Source organism: Lottia gigantea, assembly GCF_000327385.1.
Source record: "Lottia gigantea unplaced genomic scaffold LOTGIsca_1, whole genome shotgun sequence".
Lineage (NCBI taxonomy): Eukaryota > Metazoa > Mollusca > Gastropoda > Lottiidae > Lottia > Lottia gigantea.
Window position 1 is genome coordinate 4494156 of NW_008706746.1, and position 21185 is coordinate 4515340.

Genomic DNA, 21185 nt, shown 5'->3' on the forward strand with positions numbered 1-21185 from the left:
ATCCCAGGAAGCTCAGCAACGAATTTGCTGCACCCTTAACTACCCTTTTTCAACAATCACTGCCTACAAACTGGAAAAAGGCCAATACCACACCAATATTTAAGAAAGGTTCGAAAACAAAACCAGCTACTACTGTCTCATAAGCCTTACCAGCATAATAATGACTAAGGAATCCATTCCAAGAGACACCATAATGCACCACCTTGAAAGCAATCAGTCTTCTTACCAAACATCAATATGGATTTAGATCAAGACACTCTACAGTTACTCAACTCTTAGAAGTATTGGACTTTCTGATCGAGTCAATTGATGAAGCTAATCCTGTGAACATAATCTACCTAGATTTCCAAAGAGCCTTTAACAAAGTGCATCACAAAAGACTTCTTATGAAACTCCGCGCCCATTGAATCTCTGACCCACTGCTGAAATGGATCGAGAGCTTCTTAACTGAACAAAAATAACTCATCTTGGATGAAGGTCGGAGGCGGAGTACCTCAAGGCAGTGTCCTAGGTCCGGTTGTCTTCCTGATTTTTATAAATAACATCCCTGACGCTGTACAGTCATTCACCAACTCTTTGCTGATTGGAAGTTACCACACATACCTGCAGCATGACTTAGGCACTTTGATGGTATGGACACGAAGATGGCAAATGAATTTTAATCTCGAAAAGTGCAATTCCCTACACATTTAACGACATTTACCACCAGTACTACAGATATCATCAACCCTGTACCACTAAAGCAAGATTCAGAAGAACCTGAGAATAATATTTCAAGACAATCTTATATTCAGTGTTCAAATAGCTGCAGGTTTTTAAAAAGGGAACGCACAACCATCAACCATGAGATGCTTGTGCCACTGATACGCCCTCATTTGCAATATGAAGTCACCGTTGGCATCTAATAAACAACAAAGACATCACAACTGTTGAGAATGTCCAGAGAAGAACAACAAAATAATTACAGCGCTGAAACATAAAACGTACCCCAAAAGACTAAGAAAAATTGGAATTCCCAAGTGGGCTACTTCATCATTCAGTAAATCATTGGGCATCCGTCACTATAGTGATGTGATGTAAATGTGCTTTCAAATTGAAAAAAAAACCTGTCAAACTGAGGGTGTCTTGGTGTTACAAATAGGGGACAGACTGATTAATGAGGGGAAAGCTTTTGGCGTTGAGATTCTCAATGCAGCAACGCGACAGTCGTAAGCCTCCCATAAAGGGGCTTGAAAAATAGGTGCATTCTGACCATAGTGTTATATAACTCTAACACATAATTTTTGGGTAAACGTATAAAAATCATATTTGAAATTTCTCAGAAGAAAGGTACTATTCTGAGGGGACTAGACTCTAGTTAATATTTAAAAAGATTCAATAATATATTTAGATATGGTATTTAATAATAATAATGAAATATTAATAATGATATACAGTACAATGATAATAAACTAATACTTTCAGATACTACAAAAATATACATTATGCATTGATTGAACACTACACAACACTTCTAAATATACATATTTCATTTCAAAATAAGTTTATATGAACAGTTTTTAAATACAAGTTGTTTGTATTTCCTTGCGTCTTTTTTGATTAAAGTAGGGTTCAACTTTGATGTATTTTCAATTTTAACAGGAAATTTATAGACAAAAGACAGACAGTTTTTAAATCCAATATCATAAAAATAGGATTTTTTTATGCAGATCAATATATTTTTGGCTTCTAAATTTATGAAAGATATATTACTTTTGTTTGAAAAGTGAGAAATTTATTACAAGAAGTAAAGATATAACAGTAAAAATAATAGCCATAAATTTCAAGACAAGGCAAAAGTCAAAAAGGTCCAGACTAGACTCATTATGCCTAACTATTGAAGAGAAAATAAACAGTTCAGTTTCACTTACACATACAGCCTGAGTCTACAGCATGAACGCATATATAAACAATTTACATTAAAGATTATAATCCTTTATATGCTTAAATAGATTTTAGACTGTATCTCTCTTTCAAAATTTATAAACTAATTCTAATTTGCCTTTTTCTAAACAACTACACACTTGTATATCCAGATTGAGGTAGAAAAATATTATTTGATCAAAATAGAGAAACATTGTTAAAGATACTGACACATAATATAGTGATACATACATATGTTTAAAAGCAAATAACTGAACACGAAATAATGAACTTTATGCCACTCTTTCGACATCACTTTCGAAATTTAAAAATGATATGGCACAATCATTGTTAAAATAAACAAAATGTAGTTAAAATATGTAAATAGAACAATTCATTTTGCTGTTTTATCAAACAACTAATTTCAGATATGCAATATGGAGCTCTAAGTTTCGTTAAATCAAAATAATGATTGACAATGTTGCTGACTTTTTCATATACTTACACTAAGTAATAAGGTGTGTTCTAAACTTGAACATGGTAAAATGTCTCATAATATAATTTCAGTTACCTGAAGGAATTTCACATTATATAAATAATTCAAAGCCTTATTCACAGCAGCCTTTTTTAAATTATTAAATCTAATATAATCTCTATTTTGTAAGTTGGTTGATAATAAAAATGCTATGCGCTTTGTCCAGTGGTCTTTATGACTAATCTTAGAGAATACCAAATAAAGTACATGTATATAGAACAATCTCAATCAATTAGAGATGGACTTACTGTAACTGTCACAAGAAATTCTTTGTATTGTTTGAAGGATAATAGGTGACCAATTGTACAGGTTTGACTGTATCTTTGACAATTACTAGTATAAATAATTTTTACAGTTAAGTTTTTGTTTTGAACTTTTTCAGATGGGCTTACTAAAATATAAGAAAAAATACTTTAAGTTTAAAACTGATATTCATATGTAACTGAAACTAATAAACAATGTATACACGTAACAAATTTCAGTATAAAAAGTACAATTTGTCATAAATAATGCTATATATAAATATAATATATAGAAAAATAAACACAATAATATGTAGAAGCCTTTAAAACACAAATGTGATAATTTTACAAATACAGCTGTGTTCACAAATCAATTACTATTTATAGAAAATAGACTTCTCATCTTCATATTTTGAGATTGTGAACAAATTTCTTATAAACAGACATTTGTAATGCATTTAAAGATGGGTTTCGTTATTGACAAATTAAGCAAACTTTTTCATTAAATGGTGTTTCTAATGAATTATCATGTATTCTTCATCATATCATTATGTTCTTATTGCATATAATTAAGAGTTTTAACCAATCATAAATGAAAATAAGGGAATCCATCTTTAAGTGTGCTTCAACAACAAATTATCATTAACAAATTATTAATTAATCTAGGGGTCTAAATTTCTAACCCCTAGTTTAAGATTCTAAAATTTGATTATGTTATTTGATGATATATTGGGCAAGATATTTATAACCTTTAAATAGCACATATAATTTAATTAAATTTTAAATAATAGTTCCCCTTTTTGTTGAATAATAGGTTAACTCAATAATAACAAATATCTTCACTATATACTGCTCAATACATCAATTGTAGAGCAATATAGAAATATTAAAACAGAACCTGAAACATGTTGTTACTCAGAGTTTCATGCTGTGTGATCTTCAAAAAATTGATCTATTTCAGTCTATGTCCCTATGTCTGTACCTCGAGATAAGTTTGGATCCTTGTTCATTTTTAAAAAAGTGTTGTTAAAGGAATTGATGATGGAAAGCTTTTCTGTTTAACACGTTTTACTTTGATCAAGGGTATGTATGTCTTTTGCTTGGTTTTTGAAAGTCTGAATTATTTGTCTGTATTATTTGTGATGTTTCTAAACGATGGATCTTAACATACATATTCACCTTGTTTCATTTATTTCACTATTTCATTCTGCTCTATAGTATAAAACAATTAACAATAATACCCCTTTCGCACTGCAAAAGTAATTCGGTTCTATCCAGTTCTATCCGAATAACTTCCGGTTGTTTTCGCACTGGCAAAAAAAACTTATTCGGTTATAACCAGAAGTTATCCAGATAGAAAAATCTAACTCAAGAGGTGGATTTTGTCTGGATACGATCCAGATAAGTGGCAGTGCGAAACCAAACAAGAAGTTATCCGGATAAGTTTATCACGTGGGGTGTCACGTGTATAAGCACTTCAAAATGGCTCCTGTTGGCGGGGACGTTATAATGATATTTGACAGGATTAATAAAGTACACGAATTGTCTAGGAAAAGAATGAATATATATCGGAAGAGGAAACAGAAAATGCTTTTGTTTTTATTTTCATATTTTTTATTTATAAATAAGGAATTTCAGTCCCGTCAACTGTGGGTGCAAGCTGGCATTATTAATCTGAGTTGGCAATAGTTGAAAAAACATGTTTATTCCTCTTCATGCCATCTAATTCATCTTGAATTTTAGTATCGCCCCAGACAGCGAGCATGCAGCGAATTTCGTCTTTGCTCCAATTATAATTGCCAGCGTCCATATTTGTTTTTAATGTTTTGTCACGGGACATGATGTGTTACTAAAAATAAAAAGTTATCCAGATAGCGGCTATCCAGATAGGATTGCAGGACAAAAGCAACCCGAACCAAATCGAACCGAACTGAATCGGATTTTTCTATTCGGTTATAACCGAATTCAATAATTCAGTTGTGCAGTGCAAAAGGGGTATTTATCTATTCTATCTTATTCTGTCTTTGATTATTCAATGAGGTATATTTATTCTTGAAATAATAGATCACATCAAAATTTAGAAGGATTTAAAATCTGGTTTCATCTAAATATTAAATAGCAGTTGCTTGTAAGTACTATGGGATGTTGATTTTATTTATGATTGTAAAAAGGCTTTTGTTTTATATTTCCCTGAGAAATAATTTTGTCCGCAAACATAAATTTCTGAACAATAACCAACAAACAAATATATTTCAAAACTAACCTTTAATCCTTTCAAAGCACCAAGATTAAAACCTTTAATTTCATCTTAAAATCATTTGCCAATTTTAATTTTAGTAAAAAATTTTTGTCTACTGTCATAATAGATTTGTCATAATCTGATTAAAATATCAAAATTGTTTTTTCAGAAGGTTATATAACTAAGACTTGAGTTTGAATCTGATTGTAAGAATCTAAAATAAACTCTTGTCAATTTAAAACTTTCACCTAAATCTCACATGATCTTAAATTCACAGTCTTATCTACGATCTGTTATCCATGAATGATTTTAAACTTGAATCTGAACTGCTTTTCTTTTCAGTAAATCTAAAATATAGGACAAGCTGTTCTGCGTACACTACCAAATTCCACCAAATCATACCAATCTAAAGGTTTATTTTTGATTTTGATGTCTCTAATACACCCCATAAATCCTGCATTTACACTAGTGGCTGCTTGATCTTTAAATGCAACTGAAAAAAATATAATTAGTTTTTTTCAGTGATCAAATTCAACATTAATAGAATACTTTTTTACATCATATTTCTATGATTTGCTGATATGTCCAAAGTCCTTTATTGGAATGCTATTTACTTATTCCAGAACTATATTCCTTCCTTATATGAATTTTGTATTCCAAAGATGTGTCATCAGCAAGGGTTTTAAGCAGGTTTAAGAAGTTGTAAGGAGTTTTTTTTGCCCTTGTAAGTCATTTTTCCATTTCCACTATATTTTCAGTTTGATATTTACAGTTCTTCGAGACCAGATTATAAGATTGCCTTTGTGAAACAAATATTACACTCACATTGTGTGCCACCTATAAAAAGTGGAGTTTCAGTTTCCATATATTCAAACTGTCCAGGACTATTACTGAGAACCTCTTCTTCATTGTCTATTGATAGCCCTATAACATTACCCAATATTCTAGCTTTTACCATATGCCAATTAACATCACAGTATTTAAATCTGGTGTCAATTTCAGATTTAGCTCTAAATATCTTGGCTCCATTTTTAACTGTAAATTGCACCTGAAAATGAAAATGAACATGAAATCATCATAGATAATATCTGCTCTGATCAAGAAATTCTCAATTCATATTCTAAAAAAGAGAAATTTCTTTCCTTGCTGTTAATTCAACCATTGGTTCTGCTGTTATACAGCTAATAACTTAACAAGTTATTGAGATTGTAAACAAGTTATCTAAATTTTTCAGTCAGATGTTTTGTGGGTCTTGCAGTTCCAATTAAACTACTTTATACAGTAAATATCACAAAAAATTATAACTTACAGCCTTTACTATTAGTTTTAGTGGAATAACAAGAACCATCAGTCATCTGACTGAAAAATTTAGAAGATTCTTCAGATTCTAACAGTGTCCCAAATGCCCCTAAATCTTTTCAAATCCTTATTTTCTTAGACTAATATATTTACAATTAGCTTCAGTTCTGCGTGAATCTCAAAACATATTTATATATTTAACCTATATAGTACTAGACTTACCTGACCATTGACTAATTCTACAGCTAGTGCTGACTGACCATCATCACTACTACTAGTTATAATAATACCATCTTTATCACCGGTACGGAATGATAGTTCTATACTCCAATCTTTAGTTACTCGTACATTCTTTCCTGTAATATTTACTTCTTTAATTGTACAAAAGCATGTACTGACAACAGAAGATGAGCTCTTCTGTACATCCTTCAATAAGTACATTGTAAAAAGTGTTGATCTGCACCAGGACCTTGGCCAGTGCTTTCATGAATACCAGAATCTCATCACTATGTACAAGAGTATAGGCCGAAGCCAAAATTCATCTTTTGTTGTTTGCAATATACTTACTGTAAGCTCCCCATGAACTTCTAGAGAAATACGCTCCTCTTTCAACATCTTTATAACACTGACCAACACCACTGATTATTTTAGTATCAGATAAATCTATTAAATCTTTATTAATATACACATTTTTAACACAACCTCGTATACTGTTTCTTACCTGGTGAATAAATATTAACAATATATTATACTGATATAATTAGCAAAAAACATCCATAGTTTACAAAGATAACAATTTGGATTCAAATGTCGAGCATCCAAATTTTTAACTGTTTAGAAAAAATAAAGAAATTTGATGTCCATTTAATATCATTTAAAATGCAGCTTAATTATATGGCTAAGATTTACAAACTCTTTTTTTTTTAACAAATCCTTAATGATTCTTGTTAAGTGATTCGACTTACAAAATTCTATTATGCCTAGTTCACACCAACGGCGAATGCTGCGCTTTAAATCGGCGAGCAAAGCGCCATCATTTTTTGTTTACTTTTCTAAAAATATCACGATCTCCTTAGTAATGTTACGATCTGATAAGCTCTGATACGAATTGGTTACGCTTTGGGGACGAATTATTTCCCGATTTGACCAGGCCTTGTTACGCTTTAAATCACGCTTTGATAAGCTTTATTAAGCTTTGATGCGGTTATGACGCTTTAAATCACGCTCTGATACGATTATCAAGCTCTGTTGTGCATTGTTAAGCTTTGTTACGCATTGGATAATTTCGAAATGGCCGATTTCATGCCGCTTTTGATCAAATGGTGACAGACCGTGAAGACTGGGGTCCCCGCTTTGAATAAAGCTCAGTTAAGCTTTCCTACGCTTTACGTCAAGCTTTGCTGAACTTTGTTACGCTTTGTTAAGCTTTGATACGTTCTCTGCGCTTTAATCAATTCGTGACAGGCGCTTTAATCAATTCGTGACAGAGCGCCCAAAATTTTTAAACAGTTTAATATTTTTTTGGCGCTCTTGCCGAATATCCAGCTTTGCTTAAAGCTTTCCAACGATCTATTACGACCCTGGCGCTTTAGTCGAACTTTGTTACGCTTTGGTACCGCTTTGTACGCCGCTTTAAAGCGCGATCAAAGCGCCGCTGGTGTGAACTGAGCATTACAAAACTCTCATGTGAAATCATTACTTACCACTTGATCTGTTTTGAGGTCAAAATTATTTGGTAACCCACCAATATAAATAGGTGCATCAATATCTAACTTAGCTCTAATTCTAGTTCTTTTAGTCTCTCTATTATCTATTATATACATCAGATCTTTTCTTTCTTTAGTTATTCTTACCTGGAATTAAATTTTATCATTAACCCTTTCAACAGTTCAGCAGCTCTACCAGCCACACAAATATGTAATATCTAGCTGATGAAACAGACATAACCATAGCCAGTTACATCATATTACTTTCAGGGTATATGATGTTTTATTCTGCTTACACCCAGTGTTTATGGGTTAAAGTTATGGAGGAAAACATGAAAAATGAAGGTACTCTGTCAAAATATGAAGAGGTTTAACTCCTGACGTACAGCAAAGTTGATAAGCTCCTAATAAATACCAATAATGCCATTAAGGTGGATCATAACATGAAAAAAATTCTAAATCAAACTTATTTAAATAGTCTTTTTATATTGTATTCTGGTAAAGTACTTACTGAATGCCAGCGTCCATCATTATATGTTTGTCTTGATTGTGTAGTCGTTGGTACTGTTCTAATATAGGATATCTCTAAATAGCCTGATTTTAACTGTGCTGCTATGTAGTCAGACTGCTCACCATTGGTTATAAAGGCAAATAATCCATTCTCATAGTATGTTCTAAACTCAAATGATATGTTAAAACTGAAAACAGAAAGATAATGAATTGGTAAAACAAGCTTTTATGACACTCAGGTTATTCCAGTCATACTCAAAGCAAATTTAAACAACTTTATATCATCTAGAAGAATTGGTTTTAGCTACCTTTGTTCTTGAAAAAACAAGCCCAGTTAGTTTATGATTAAATATAAAAAAATAAATATCCTATCAATCTAAATAGGACTAGCAAACCTAGAGTCCAATCTAAAAAGTGTTAGATTTAATCATATCATATTAAGAGAATTACACAATTCCCCCCCCCCCCCCTCCCAAAAAAAAATATATCCATACTATCACAGTATCCTTGATATTTTATTAACATAAAGCACTCCACATAATATTTCTGTAAATGGTGAATTCAATCTTAAGTACATATATGTGTTTTATACAGAAAGTGGGTCTGTGAGATCTCAGACATCTGTAGTACATGTATCTATCAAGGATATAAATGAATGTGCTTAAAACATAAAGTACCAAAGATGACAAGACTATTAAAATATTTTCATGCATATGTTAGGAAAGTTTCCAATCAAAGATAGTCAAAATAAAATCATCATAACAAGGAATAATATCAAAATCTTAGGTGTTTATAAATCATGCAAATATTGGATTCTGTAAAAAGCTTTCTGGCAGGTGACTAATGCTCCTAAATGTTCAAAATGGATTGCTTAAAACTGAAAGAAATGGTATCCTATATCAAAATGGCATACTCAAAGAACTAAATAATATGAAAGTGAAAGTACTGCATCACAATCCTACCTGGGACCTTTGAAACTGCAACAGGAACGTGGAAAAAAGATAAAAAAGATGCCACTTTTTTGGTTTGCCAGCCATGTTGGATATACAAATTCATTTCAGAGGCAATCTTAAAGTTATTGCTGCTTGGGTTTCTAAAACTTTACATTTCTACTACTGCATATGGGCTAATCAAAACTCTAAACAATTTCAGAAAATTTTGATTCCCTGACCTGTGCCTTCACTGGATTCCAGCTTAATGAAATGATATTAAATATCTTATTGGACAAATGTATCCATATACTTGTGACAATGCTATACCTGTAATGAAAATCTCTCTTACCTCTTGGAAACATCTCTTCTCTTTACTTTGACTTGTGCAAAACTAGCTTTAGTGTTGCCAAAACTGGAACCACCCTGCTGATAACCATAGTCTTGTTTCTGTCCACAAAGTGTTGGTGTGGTACTTTCTGGAAAAGGTGTTGTCGTTACTTCAAGTTTATTAGCTGATGTTGTTTTGTCAGTTTCAGGAGTTCTTCTTGGGTTGCGGGTTGTTGTAGTCAGACTTGGTCTGGTTGTTAATATCGGTTTGGTTGTAGTCCTTTTATTAGGTTTTCTATTAGTAATGGCTGGTTCGGTTGCCAAGAAAGGAAATTCATTGTTTGTACCAGTCTCTTCTGGTTCTAAAAAAATTACGAAAAACATTTATATTGGAGTATTTTGTATTGACAAAGGCCTTTTTACCTAATACAAAGCAGTGTCCCATTTAAAAAACCCAAATAGTCGAATGTAATAACAGAATGAGTCATTATATGTAAATGATAAATAGAGTCATCACATGCTACTATAAATAACGGAGAAAGAGTCATCATTTGTAATTAACAGATTCATCATTTGTATATTATAGAAAGATTAATCATTTGTATATTATAGAAAGAGTCATCATTTGTATATTATAGAAAGAGTCATCATTTGTATATTATATAAAGAGTCATCATTTGTATATTATAGAAAGAGTCATCATTTGTATTTTATATAAAGAGTCATCATTTGTATATTATAGAAAGAGTCATCATTTGTAAATAAATAGAATCTAATCCTTCTTAAATAACACAAAGAACATCTCACAAAGAACAAAGAAGAATAAAAGTGTAAATATGTCCAGCATAAACTAGAAAAAAAAAGAATTTCATTTAATAACTAACTCTATCTGGCTGTGGAATGTTTCTGACTATCCTAACTTACCTATGGGTCTGACTGGAGGTACAACATCAAACCTACATCTACCTATATCAGCTCGACTGTACTGTTTGGGATTATTTATAGCTATCAAACTAAAATATCAAAATTTCATGATGTGATCATGAAATCAGTTAAACTCATTTGATAAACAAATGCCCACAAAAGAATGTAACAGCAGTACATAATCATGTGCTCTTCATACAACAGATTAACAACTGCCCTTTAACTGATGTAATATGCATCAAAGAAGATAAATTATCCTTTGCTTTCAATGATATACAGGCACAAATACAAGTTATACCACAATACACAGACCAGAACAACCAGAATTGCTTAGAAAATTTTTAGAAACATCAGTTTTTATCAACATTGCTAATAAGAAATCAATGAAAGTGATTACATACCGTCCATTAATAATAATATTACTAAGACAACCATCTAGAGGTATTTTAGTTGGTACATTACTACCCAATGTTAAGCCAGTTGGTGTACCACCTAAATATAAACTTCCACCAGCATCAATACGTATCTGATCACTACCTCTTGGTAAGCGACCTTCAGTGTGTTTTTTATCATCTACCATTAGGGCAACTCTAAAAATATAATTAAAAAGAGATAAGACAACGCTCACCCTTCAACTCATAATGAAATACAGAGCGATAAATTGTAGTGTTTTAAGATACAGTCTTTGTAGTCTGACCTGAGAGCAAAAACAAACTTATCCACAGTCATTAAAGAGATGCATGATCAGTATTGTTATTTTATATGGTACAAAAATGTATGTGAGGTCTATAGCATTGTTGGTTAGAGCATTGGTTCTTAACATGATGTCATTTGCTTGGTTACGTTGAGCAAACGGCGGCTGTGAGTTCAATTCTCAGATCCTTAAGAATCCTTAACTGTGAACCTAAGCTATTATCCTTGTAAAATATAGTTGTTTATTTCTTTCTTTTATGTTAACAGTAAGCTTTTTTGAAAATCATGCCAATTACCTTTTGTTATCTTTTATAATTCCAATATTATGTAGAGCTCCATCATTAAATGTTATGTTACTCTTTAACTGGAGATCATAGGCATCTACAGTAAACTGGGCTATAACATAACCATCTTTTAATGATAAAGAATAGTAATTCTGAAAACAAATAAAAAAATTTGGAGAAAAAATTAAAAGGTAAAAGAGGCAAAATTATTTTGTCAACTTTGACGACCAATAGATTAGTCTTGAAAAATGGAGCAAGAATTTCCTATGGGCTTCAAAGAACAAATAAATGATATACCGGTATGGCTTCAAATGTCTCCTTTTTCTAATGCTTAATCACTAATCACAGGTTTAGATCATGTCTGGCTACATACAGACCAACAAAAAAATCCTGAGTGAAGAATCGGAAACAAGTCACCTTCCTGGATAATGCAAAAAGTTCATAGTTACAAAGATTAGCCAAAGATCCGTCCTTTTCCTTTCAATACACATAATAAAGAGTTTCTTTTTTTAAAATAACAGTACCAGAAAGATTGACTAGCTAGTTGACTACCTATGCCATGACAATGTCAGCAAAAAATACTTACAGATTGAGGTATGTCTGTTGATAATAATAATAATGCTTCTGGTTGCTTGGTAACAAATGATACTGAAATATCTGTTTCACCACTGCTTAAACTTTGACCTTCATACATAGAGAAACCATTACCATAGAAACCAACTGTTCTTACACCCTGAATTAAAACAAAATTTATCAATATTATTATATTGCATTGCAGAGTTACACATCATTCTCTCAGTATATACTGATACTATGTCATTTAAAACATATAAAACATGTTTACAACTCAATATTCTTCTACACATTTTTACAGTCTGCATCTTTACAGTCCATAACTACTTGCTCATCCTTTTACTACTTTCTAATATTAAAACAACTTACAGTGTCTTTACAACCAGCAGACATTCCAACATAATTACCAGTAAATAAATTCTGTAAATCTACACTGATAGGTCCAACTGATACATCTTTCATACACCCTAATAATCCATCTGTTTCTATTGTAGATCTAGAATAGAATAAAAATAATCTGTTTCTATTGTACAATGAAGATCTAAAATAGAACTGATACATCTGTTTCTATTCTAGAAATAGAATAGAACTTATACATCTTTCTCTATTGTAGATGTAAAATAGAACTGATACATCTATTTCTAATGTGGATCTAGAATAGAACTGATTTATCTGTTTCAATTGTAGACCTAGATTAGAACTGCCCAAGAATAGAACTGCCACATCTGTTTCTAATGTGGATCTAGAATAGAACTGCCACATCTGTTTCTAATGTGGATCTAGAATAGAACTGATACATTTGTTTCTATTGTAGATGTAGAATAGAACTGATACATTTGTTTCTATTGTAGATGTAGAATAGAACTGATACATTTGTTTCTAATGTGGATCTAGAATAGAACTGATACATTTGTTTCTATTGTAGATGTAGAATAGAACTGATACATTTGTTTCTATTGTAGATGTAGAATAGAACTGATACATTTGTTTCTATTGTAGATGTAGAATAGAACTGATACATTTGTTTCTATTGTAGATGTAGAATAGAACTGATACATTTGTTTCTATTGTAGATGTAGAATAGAACTGATACATTTGTTTCTATTGTAGATGTAGAATAGAACTGATACATTTGTTTCTATTGTAGATGTAGAATAGAACTGATACATTTGTTTCTATTGTAGATGTAGAATAGAACTGATACATTTGTTTCTATTGTAGATGTAGAATAGAACTGATACATTTGTTTCTATTGTAGATGTAGAATAGAACTGATATTTGTTTCTATTGTAGATGTAGAATAGAACTGATACATTTGTTTCTATTGTAGATGTAGAATAGAACTGATACATTTGTTTCTATTGTAGATGTAGAATAGAACTGATACATTTGTTTCTATTGTAGATGTAGAATAGAACTGATACATTTGTTTCTATTGTAGATGTAGAATAGAACTGATACATTTGTTTCTATTGTAGATGTAGAATGGAACTGATATATTTATTTCTATTGTAGATATAGAATACAACTGATACATTTGTTTCTATTGTAGATGTAGAATGGAACTGATATATTTATTTCTATTGTAGATATAGAATACAACTGATACATTTGTTTCTATTGTAGATGTAGAATAGAACTGATACATTTGTTTCTATTGTAGATGTAGAATGGAACTGATACATTTATTTCTATTGTAGATATAGAATAGAACTGATACATTTGTTTCTATTGTAGATGTAGAATTTCTTGTTACTTACATCTTATTGAATTTTGTCATACTCAAACTTTTAGGTATTCCACCAAAATACATTGGACTGTTTTTAAGATCCAGACCAGTTAAGCCAGGTTTAGCATCTATAAATATCTTTTCATTATCAACTGTTAATAAGGCTGGAATAATAAAATGCATTTACATAAGACATTGTACAGAGGGTAAAGGACATCTAGTATAATGAAATGTATGAACTTTCGTTAGTGAAAATAATCAAATCTATCAACTGTACAGTTCAGCGTAATGCTGACAGAAAATGTTTGCAAATACATGTATTATCAGTGGCAGAGCCAATGGCGGGGTAGAGCGGGAAGCCGCCCGCCCTTTGCAGCCCCGAAGGCATGTTTTTCAGGTAAAATCTCATAACTAGAAATTCGGACAACCTCAGAAATTTTGCCCCCCACCCCCTGCTCGGACGTAAACCTGACTCCGCCACTGTGTATTATCCTTATTCCATACTAACCAAATAGTTAATTTTTACATACCTTGTAATTTCTTTCTATCCACATAAACCTTGACCCACTTATTGGTGTTGTAAGTATTTTTGGTTTGTCCTTTACCAAGACTCACACCTCCCATATAATACTGTAATACTACTTTACCATCTACTAATTCTATAGACATAAAGTCACCCTAAAAATTTCATTCAAATTACTTTTCATTTTTAAAAAATAGGCATTCTGTATATATATATATTTATTATTATACAGGTAGTGGTAGGCTTACTGTTTATACATTCTACATGTAGTTTGTATATTCTTTACAGGTTCTTTATATAAATTTGACAGGAAAGTTTGACAAACATTTAAAAAACAACAAAATCCTAAATAATTGTACCTACCATAGAATCTCCTGAGAAATGAAGAATAGAATTTTCCCAATATGTTTTAAATGAGAAACTAATAGCTATTTTTTCAGCATGGTATCTTCCACGTTTCATCTCAGAATATCCAGTACCATCAAAATTATAAATGTTGGAACTTCCAGGCTCACTTGGACTAAAAAAGAGAAAAGGTTTTGAATGAACCAAAGTTTGAAACCTTTTATTATTATTTATCAAATTATAAAGGAATATTAAGTGGTCAATTTTCCTTTTTTTTTTTTTTTTTTTTTTTTTGCAACATTCCTTTAACTCAATGCAGTTTTATGGTAGCCTCTTTGACCCACAAGATTAATGTGAACAAAATCTACCATTATCTATAAATACTTACACTTCAACACAAGCTTCACAAGTATCTTGATTAGTTTTAAAGTTGAATACCCCTACAGTAATATCGTCTATTTTAACATCACCGATACAACCAACAAACTTATTGCGTGTTACATTTTGAGGTAGCTGGAAATAAAATAGATTTCAAAACTAGTCATTCATTTTGTGTGTACAGTTGTGTGCCATGAACAATCAGTGATGGAATCCTTTCAATTCAGAATCATTTATATTTTAGACAATATCATAGCATCTGATCTATAAAATTCACTTAAGGACAAGCTTTCTAATGATCCTTAATAAATAACAACGCTTGTTGCAGCAAGAGAGGGTTGATTGACTTACATTATAAGCACCAGGTGCTCCTGCTATAAATACATCAGATGAGGAATCAAATTTCAGAACAGATGAACCAATGGCTGATGATCGATTTCTTTCATCTGTTTCTGATGCTACTCTAGCTAATGATTTAACCTTGAGTAATCCTATTCGACCAATTCTAGAAAGGAAAATTCATTAAAAAATTTAAATAAATGGCATTTTAACATTAAAATTATGATGGGAAATCATTTTCAAAGACAGATTAAATTTCATTCCTTATCATAATGACTTAGATATATGAACTCTGTGAACCATACCTTTTAGCAGTAACCCTATACCAATGATCTTGTTCTACAGTTTCCTCAGTAATAAGGTTAATTGGTTGTTCATGTATAACAAAACCTTCTCCACTTCCAACATTCCACCGGAAATAAACCAGCTTATTTCTTACTTCTACTGCCATATATTCCTGAAAATTTAGGTCAAATGTATCCATTAGGACCATCTCAAATCAGAAACTTTATCTTTATCTGTCATTTTGCTCATATCATACACTTAGTAATTTAATAAATGTTGCAGAAAATAACATAATTTACTCAAGATAAGTAATCTACGCCCACTGGCAGCTTTAATTTTAAATAAAAATATTTGGCAGTACTGTAACAATCACCAGTATGAAATATTCAACCTTCGGTCCTACACTTCTTTTGATCTTTTTGGGGCGATACTAACCGTGGGTGATTTCTGGACCAATAGCAACAACATCTCTTCTTTCTTAGCTGATTTATTAAGTTTAAAGGCAAAGTCAATTGTATTGGCTGTACTTGGTGTAGCTTTAGATCTATAAGATCTCATACATTCTCCATCAGCTGCTAGAGACAGCTTCATCTGCAATATTAATATATCTAAATCAGTAACTGTTTGTTTACAATTAATGATCAATGAAGGCATAAAGCATCAATTCAAACTATCTGCATAAAGCATCAATTCAAACTATCTGCATAAAGCATCAATTCAAACTATCTGCATATAGCGTCAATTCAAACTATCTGCATCAATTCAAATTATCTGCATATAGCGTCAATTCAAACTATCTGTATATAGCATCAATTAAAACTGCATATAGAATCAATTCAAACTATCTGCATATAGCATCAATTCAAACTATCTGTATATAGCATCAATTCACACTATCTGCATATAGCATCAATTCAGACTATCTGCATATAGCATCAATTCACACTATCTGCATATAGCATCAATTCATACTATCTGCATATAGCATCAATTAAAGCTGTCTGCATATAGAATCAATTCAAACTATCTCATATAGCATCAATTCACACTATCTGCATATAGCATCAATTAAAACTATCTGCATATAGCATCAATTAAAACTGTCTGCATATAGAATCAATTCAAACTATCTGCATATAGCATCAATTAAAACTATCTGCATATAGCATCAATTAAAACTGTCTGCATATAGCATCAAAATCAATATATAAATCAAAATACTTACATTATTAGCTCTTTCTCTGGCCAATCTGATCTTTTCTTTTAAGCGTATGATTTTTCCCGAAACATCGGCATTTAATCTTTTAGCTGCTTGTGATTGTTTACCAACAATATCTGTTAAATTCTTTAAAATTATCACATTTTCTGATGCATTCTTACCTAAAAAAGTATACATAAACCCTAAATAGCATTTACATTTGTTTTTTTTTTGTTTTTTTTTTTTGGCAGGGCAGTTTAACATATATTAATCTTAACATTCATTTTCTAGTAAAATATGCCTTTATTGCTAGTAAATATAGACAAATGTTCTACTGCTGCTATTTCTTATTAAACAAAAAGGGGAAAATGTTCATGACTGTAAATCTTTTTCAAAATTACAGGAAAAAAAAATCAGAATTCAGAAATAAAATTATTTTTGTTTTAAATATATAGTGGCAAAAAGCTCTAAGTTTACTTACTGGAAATACGTATATGACTAATCATTGCTTTCATATCAATATCACGTAACTTGTCTAATTTTGGTTCTAATTCTTTGTTGATTCGATCTACTGTATCACCAACTTGATCAGCTGTTCTATCCACACGATTACCAATATTAGCTATTCTATAACCAACTTCATCTATCTTACGCTTTAATCCTGAATAAAGCAATAAAGACATCAACATCAACTCTCGTAAGATATATACAACGCGAACAGCAACTTGCTTACAGCCTTGATTTACTGTCTCAAATGAATACCACTCTGTCATGAATAACTGAATCTGTCTTAAACACCAAGTAAAAAATCCAAATGTGCTCAATCCATGTGATGATTGAAACTCATACCTCCAGACCAGCAAGTACCATAAAACTCATTCAATACACCAAGCTCCTCAGTTCCAGAAGTATATTTTAGAGCAAATGAATGAAGTAAATTATACCTTTAGGTAGATTATCCATATCTCTATTAATCATATTTAACATATCTCTATTAGATTGTTGTTTCATCATTAGATCTTTTAGATCAGATTGTACATATAGTAAACCATCTTCTAAACCTACAATAACATCAACATAACAACAACACTATTATTAATTCAATAAATAACTACCTCAAATAGTACATATAGTAATAAAACACATACATTATTAATACAAGATCTTATGCCTTCCTTTTATGCATCTTCTTCAGCATCTGTGAAATTTGTACATATGACTTTAACTATATCAGCAGCTTGTCATGGAAACAAATTGAGAGATCAAAAGATACAAATTCAACTTTGATGATAAGCTAGCACCAAAATTTGACTTGTTACAGTAAACATTACAAGTCATGATTTTCTAGGGAATATTAAAATTCTATATGAACTAACAAGTGCAACATACTGACCTCTAGTTTGTAACATTCTAGCTGTGTCCAATAATCTTTGACTTTTCTCTTTAGATTCTCTAACATCATTCCTTAATCCATCAATATTGGCCTACAAACAAATTTACACCTCAGGTAAATCAACTTGTATGATATGCACATTTTTGTCCAATAGTCGAAAATCAAAGGGCAAAACATTTGCTGCCTCTTATGTTTTTTTGATTTCTACTATATATGATAAATTTGGAATCACTGACACACATTCTTATTCTATTTGTGTAACAAGAAATGAAACTTTAATCCTAACTTCTGAGACATAATCATCATAGCTATTTAATATTCAGTTACTTGTGAAGTGACATAGCCTAATCAATCTAATATGGAACAGGTCAGTAGACAAAAATCAAAATAAGTTTAACAAGAATTAAGGAATAATACCTTACATAAGTACAAAATAAATCGAACTATTGACATTATAAAGCTAACTAAAATATCATTATGTAAGATGGGGTAACAAACCGCCATTTTACAAATAATTCGAAATATTGTACATGATAAAAGGGAAGGTATTGGGTAGGTTTTTGTGTTCAATTATCTTAAAAATTAAGATTCACAATCGAATAAAATAACGCAAATAAGTCTTTCTCCTAAAGACTGACTTCCCACAATGCTCTGCGAATAAGGGAGAAAACCAAACAAGAAAAGAATATTAGACCACAGTGATATATTTTCATCAGAAAATTTGAATTTTCCCAGTGCCTTTTAACATGCAAGAACTTACAATATTAGCAGTATCTCTTGCAGCCTTTAGAGCATTTCTTGAAGCATTTTCAGCCAACTTAATAGCATCCACTATATTTTGATAAACTTTGGCAGCTCTCAACGGAAGCTCAGCATCTGCCCTTGTCTTTGAAAATAATCTAGATAATAATATAAGAGTTAATGTGAAGTTTAAATCAATTCAACATATTTGATAATTTTAATCCACTGTGTTATGCAATTCTGTTCAGCTCTGTTTAATCTTATATAAGACTGAGAGGAGAATTAGTACACCTACCTATCTAAATCTTGAGCTTGTTTATCTAGCTCTCTTGCTTTCTGCCAAGCTTTTCTCACACTATCTTCTGCCATGTTGAGATTTTGACGTAGATCATAATAAGTAGAATCCAATATATTCAAAACCATATCTAATGATGATTCTTTCCTTTCTAAAGCCTGAAAATAAATGATGGTAACCATTGTTTGTGCTCTTGGGATTCCGATGACACTCCAATGGAAACCAAATATGTCTGCTTCTTTTCCTGTCATCTAAATGCATATCAGAATATGTTTCTTTACTAAAAACTAAACAAACATTACTTTTTATTTAACCTGCAGATTGGCATGATATTTTATGGAGGGGCATGTCCTCCTTGCTTTCAACATAGTTTTGGTTTAATCCAGCAGTATCATCAAAATGCCAAAGAAGAATACTGAAACATGGAACAAATATATCAACTTAGACTTATTTGATTCAGACATATCAGAAGAGAAAAGAGGACTTACAATATAGTTTTCTTTCAACCTATCCAAATGATCTCGAGCTTCTTTTATATAATAATTAGCATCATCCACCATCAGAGCAGCATCATCTCTATAATCTTTAGCATCATTGATCTTATCCTGAAATAATAATAATGTCATATAGCATCATCCACCATCAGATCAGCATCATCTCTATAATCTTTAGCATCATTGATCTTATCCTGAAATAATAATAATGTCATATAGCATCATCCACCATCAGATCAGCATCATCTCTATAATCTTTAGCATCATTGATCTTATCCTGAAATAATAATAATGTCATATAGCATCATCCACCATCAGAGCAGCATCATCTCTATAATCTTTAGCATCATTGATCTTATCCTGAAATAATAATAATGTCATATAGCATCATCCACCATCAGATCAGCATCATCTCTATAATCTTTAGCATCATTGATCTTATCCTGAAATAATAATAATGTCATATAGCATCATCCACCATCAGATCAGCATCATCTCTATAATCTTTAGCATCATTGATCTTATCCTGAAATAATAATAATGTCATATGGCATCATCCACCATCAGATCAGCATCATCTCTATAATCTTTAGCATCATTGATCTTATCCTGAAATAATAATAATGTCATATAGCATCATCCACCATCAGATCAGCATCATCTCTATAATCTTTAGCATCATTGATCTTATCCTGAAATAATAATAATGTCATATAGCATCATCCACCATCAGATCAGCATCATCTCTATAATCTTTAGCATCATTGATCTTATCCTGAAATAATAATTATGTTACATAGCATATATATATATATGTATGTTACTAAAATGTTATATAACATTATCAGAGCAGCATTATCTTTAGCATATCTAGATGTTGAATCCTAAATTCTAAAACTGAGAGTACCAACCTCGAGGGAAGCTATCTGATTAGCAAGTTTACTGGATTCCTCATCAATGACTCTTTTAGCCTTTTCCCGAGCCTCCTTACTTCTCTCTTTTAAATCTTCTAGTCTTCTTACTATATCTTTAATCTTTTCATCAACTTTACTTCCATTAAAATTCATTTCATCTAGATCTTTGACCCGTTCATATAGTTTTCGAGCTTGCCTACAAAAATATGGAAAATAAGAATATTCTTAAAAGTGACTTTTAGGAACTTTGAATTTTGGCAATTTCCCACAACACATAATTTCAAAGCTCAGAATTAAAAACTAGAAAAGGATTTTGAAACATGATTCAGACATCTTGACTAGCAAAGACACTGCTGAACAAATTTAATTAAGATTCAGACATCAT

The 21185-nt window shown here is 31.2% G+C and overlaps 1 protein-coding gene across 1 annotated transcript in view; it reads right to left on the reverse strand.

Moving 5' to 3' along the window:
* Positions 1 to 4911: 4911 nt before the first annotated feature.
* Positions 4912 to 21185, reverse strand: part of LOTGIDRAFT_227981 (hypothetical protein) — a gene marked incomplete at its 5' end in the record, with an annotated part of 40116 nt that continues 23842 nt past the window's right edge. The window contains 35 exons of the mRNA XM_009045652.1: positions 4912 to 5411; positions 5744 to 5966; positions 6440 to 6573; positions 6785 to 6938; positions 7921 to 8070; positions 8435 to 8621; positions 9715 to 10054; positions 10617 to 10705; positions 11018 to 11206; positions 11606 to 11745; positions 12180 to 12326; positions 12536 to 12662; positions 13927 to 14059; positions 14426 to 14573; positions 14782 to 14938; positions 15152 to 15276; positions 15493 to 15646; positions 15786 to 15937; positions 16201 to 16356; positions 16991 to 17145; positions 17445 to 17624; positions 17908 to 18024; positions 18357 to 18447; positions 19117 to 19255; positions 19393 to 19550; positions 19881 to 19997; positions 20033 to 20080; positions 20116 to 20163; positions 20199 to 20246; positions 20282 to 20329; positions 20365 to 20412; positions 20448 to 20495; positions 20531 to 20578; positions 20614 to 20661; positions 20798 to 20996. Coding sequence (XP_009043900.1) covers positions 5266 to 5411; positions 5744 to 5966; positions 6440 to 6573; positions 6785 to 6938; positions 7921 to 8070; positions 8435 to 8621; positions 9715 to 10054; positions 10617 to 10705; positions 11018 to 11206; positions 11606 to 11745; positions 12180 to 12326; positions 12536 to 12662; positions 13927 to 14059; positions 14426 to 14573; positions 14782 to 14938; positions 15152 to 15276; positions 15493 to 15646; positions 15786 to 15937; positions 16201 to 16356; positions 16991 to 17145; positions 17445 to 17624; positions 17908 to 18024; positions 18357 to 18447; positions 19117 to 19255; positions 19393 to 19550; positions 19881 to 19997; positions 20033 to 20080; positions 20116 to 20163; positions 20199 to 20246; positions 20282 to 20329; positions 20365 to 20412; positions 20448 to 20495; positions 20531 to 20578; positions 20614 to 20661; positions 20798 to 20996 — 4591 coding nt within the window. The 3' untranslated portion in view covers positions 4912 to 5265. The remainder of the gene's footprint in view (positions 5412 to 5743; positions 5967 to 6439; positions 6574 to 6784; positions 6939 to 7920; positions 8071 to 8434; positions 8622 to 9714; positions 10055 to 10616; positions 10706 to 11017; positions 11207 to 11605; positions 11746 to 12179; positions 12327 to 12535; positions 12663 to 13926; positions 14060 to 14425; positions 14574 to 14781; positions 14939 to 15151; positions 15277 to 15492; positions 15647 to 15785; positions 15938 to 16200; positions 16357 to 16990; positions 17146 to 17444; positions 17625 to 17907; positions 18025 to 18356; positions 18448 to 19116; positions 19256 to 19392; positions 19551 to 19880; positions 19998 to 20032; positions 20081 to 20115; positions 20164 to 20198; positions 20247 to 20281; positions 20330 to 20364; positions 20413 to 20447; positions 20496 to 20530; positions 20579 to 20613; positions 20662 to 20797; positions 20997 to 21185) is intronic.